Below are 2,453 nucleotides of genomic sequence, written 5' to 3' on the forward strand. Positions count from 1 at the left end.
AGCACTTCACTTGTACGGATGATTAGTTGTCCTAAATGAACAATTAATACGATTGAGTGAAACCCTAACCATCTAGAGTACATCACTAATCATATTAGATCTAAACTAAAAATTCATCTCAAGGGTTTCCAATTTCTTGATCTTTAGGATCTTTAAACTTAAATCAACAACAAAATCGAGTTAAAAAAGAAAAAATAACGGAGCTCGCGGATTAATACACTGTATAACTCATAAATTAGGTCATCAAATAGCTTAATTAAAAACCCTTTTTCACTCTTAATCCTCTGCCGATGATATCAGCGAATTGAAGATACAAATTGCAGCTGGTTTATAATTGTACAAAACTCAATCAATTCTGAAACATGATTTGATTAAGGAAGAAGAGGAGAAAGTACAAATTAAGAAGCAGATTGAGTTCTGAAAGTAATCTGCAGGCCTAATCTGTAAGATAATCATGATAACAAACTAGTAAATCTCAGTAATAATCAAAAACAAACATATCTATATAATTAATCTTAATTATATAGATCATAATAACATAATCAAATTTCATTCTCAAGAAAAACTTAACTTAAAATGGCCTAGACATAGAACCATTACTGTTCTTGTCAAAGACATTGAACTTAAGAGGTGTAGAAGAACCCAAAGATTGTTGTTTCATTAAGATGTTTGGTCCATCTTTGTCTTCTAAATTCCCACCTTTGTTCTGATTAGCCTTTTCACCTTCTAATTCTCTATATCTATGCAAATACCTTTTTAAGGGTTCAGCATAATCATCAAACCCTAAAGTTCCAAGAGCCCAACAAATATCATCTCCATTAACAGTCTTCCTCTTCTCCTTGTGACACTTGTCAGATGCTTCACCAGTAACAAAACTTATGAACTCAGAAACACATTCTTGCATGGTTTCTTTTGCTTCTTTTGAGATCTTTGCGTTTGGTGGAAGGATTTGCTTCATTATCCGGCCAACGTTTGCGATTGGAAGTAGTCGATCTTGTTCCTTGATGCAACCGTCATCGCCGCCTGAGTTGTTGCTTCCAGAAGCACCACCACCACCACCATCACCACCTATGTTATCAACCATATCTCTCTCTTTCAACACAAAATTTTGATCCTTATTATTGCCCCCTTTCCTCCTCCTCCTCCTCCTCCTCCTCCTTCTCCTCCTTCACCCTCTCTAACTCACTCACTCTATATAGAGATTATTACATTGAACTCACTAGTAGTACTAGTAAGTGTGTGTGTATATACATGTACACATAAGTGTATTTTCTCATGTATATAGTAAAGGGTTTTGGATAAATACAGTAATTAAAGTACTTATGATCAAAGAGAGCAATTCTTGATGTTAATAAGATGGTTGCCATTGTTTGGATCTTGGTGGGTCACTCACTCACTAGCTAGCTAGGGGTTGAGGGGGTTTTTAGTATACAAAGCTAGCTTTCACAATCAAAAGCATCTCTAAAGAAAAAGACTGATAAGATTATAACATTTACAGTTCATCAACTGGTCCCCCTCTTCCCTACTACTTCTTCTTCTTCTTCTTCTTCTTCTTCTTCTTCTTCTTCCTCTTCTTCTTCTATATATCTAAACTCTCTCTAATTAAACTCTATCAACCAATAAATAAACACAAACACTCTCTTCCCTCTCTCTTAACACCCTAATCAAGTCTTTAATCTTATCATTAATGTTTCCAATAAGTCTTAAGTACTCTTTAAACAAATGTTAAACTAAAAAGGAGTGGATGATGTAGATGCACGTGTGCATGTGATACTGTGGATCCAGCCAAACAATACCTTAAAAAACTACTAATTTTAGCAAACAAAGGACGACATTAGTGTTGGATTACCTATTACTTAGGCTTTTTTTGTTTAAAAGGAGTGCTTTCCAATCAAATCACATACTTAAAATGGGGAGATGTGATCACTAAGTACAAAGATAAAACTAATTTTCTTTCTTAAAACTTGAGATTTAATTTGTTTAATTTTTGTGATTGAATCCCGGATATCCGGGGCTCATCGTTAAATGAAAAAAATCTAAATGTTAGCTACTTAGATTAATACACCCAAAGGTAGCTTTCTTGTTTGTGATCTCTAGCTCAATAGGTGTCAGCACATGGATGATAATTAGACTATGGAGGGGGCTTAATTAATTAATTATTAATCTCTCTGGCTTTCTTAATTAATTTATTATGTCATATACATTGGTAGATAAAGACATCATTCTTATGAGGCCCCATATGCTGCTTAGCATCATATTGTGAAAATTGATTCTTATCAAATCATCTCTCTATATCGATAATTATTCATCACACTGATGAAGAAAAGGCGTAATCGGATCATTCTAGGTGTTAAATCAAAGATTACAATCTAAAAAAGCCGGCGAAAACATGATTGTAACAAAGATGGGTCAGAGGACTTATTCGATGCGAGGCACTAATGGGGAATTTTGGT

The 2,453-nt window shown here is 34.3% G+C and overlaps 1 protein-coding gene across 1 annotated transcript; it reads right to left on the minus strand.

Moving 5' to 3' along the window:
• Positions 1–571: 571 nt before the first annotated feature.
• On the minus strand, positions 572–1,084 carry LOC122659521 (nuclear transcription factor Y subunit B-5-like). The gene has a single exon (XM_043854624.1). It carries the CDS (start codon positions 1,082–1,084, stop codon positions 572–574), a length of 513 nt encoding a protein of 170 aa, XP_043710559.1.
• Between the last annotated feature and the right edge of the window lie 1,369 nt (positions 1,085–2,453).

The sequence above is a fragment of the Telopea speciosissima genome, chromosome 4 (genome assembly GCF_018873765.1).
Source record: "Telopea speciosissima isolate NSW1024214 ecotype Mountain lineage chromosome 4, Tspe_v1, whole genome shotgun sequence".
Classification (NCBI taxonomy): domain Eukaryota; kingdom Viridiplantae; phylum Streptophyta; class Magnoliopsida; order Proteales; family Proteaceae; genus Telopea; species Telopea speciosissima.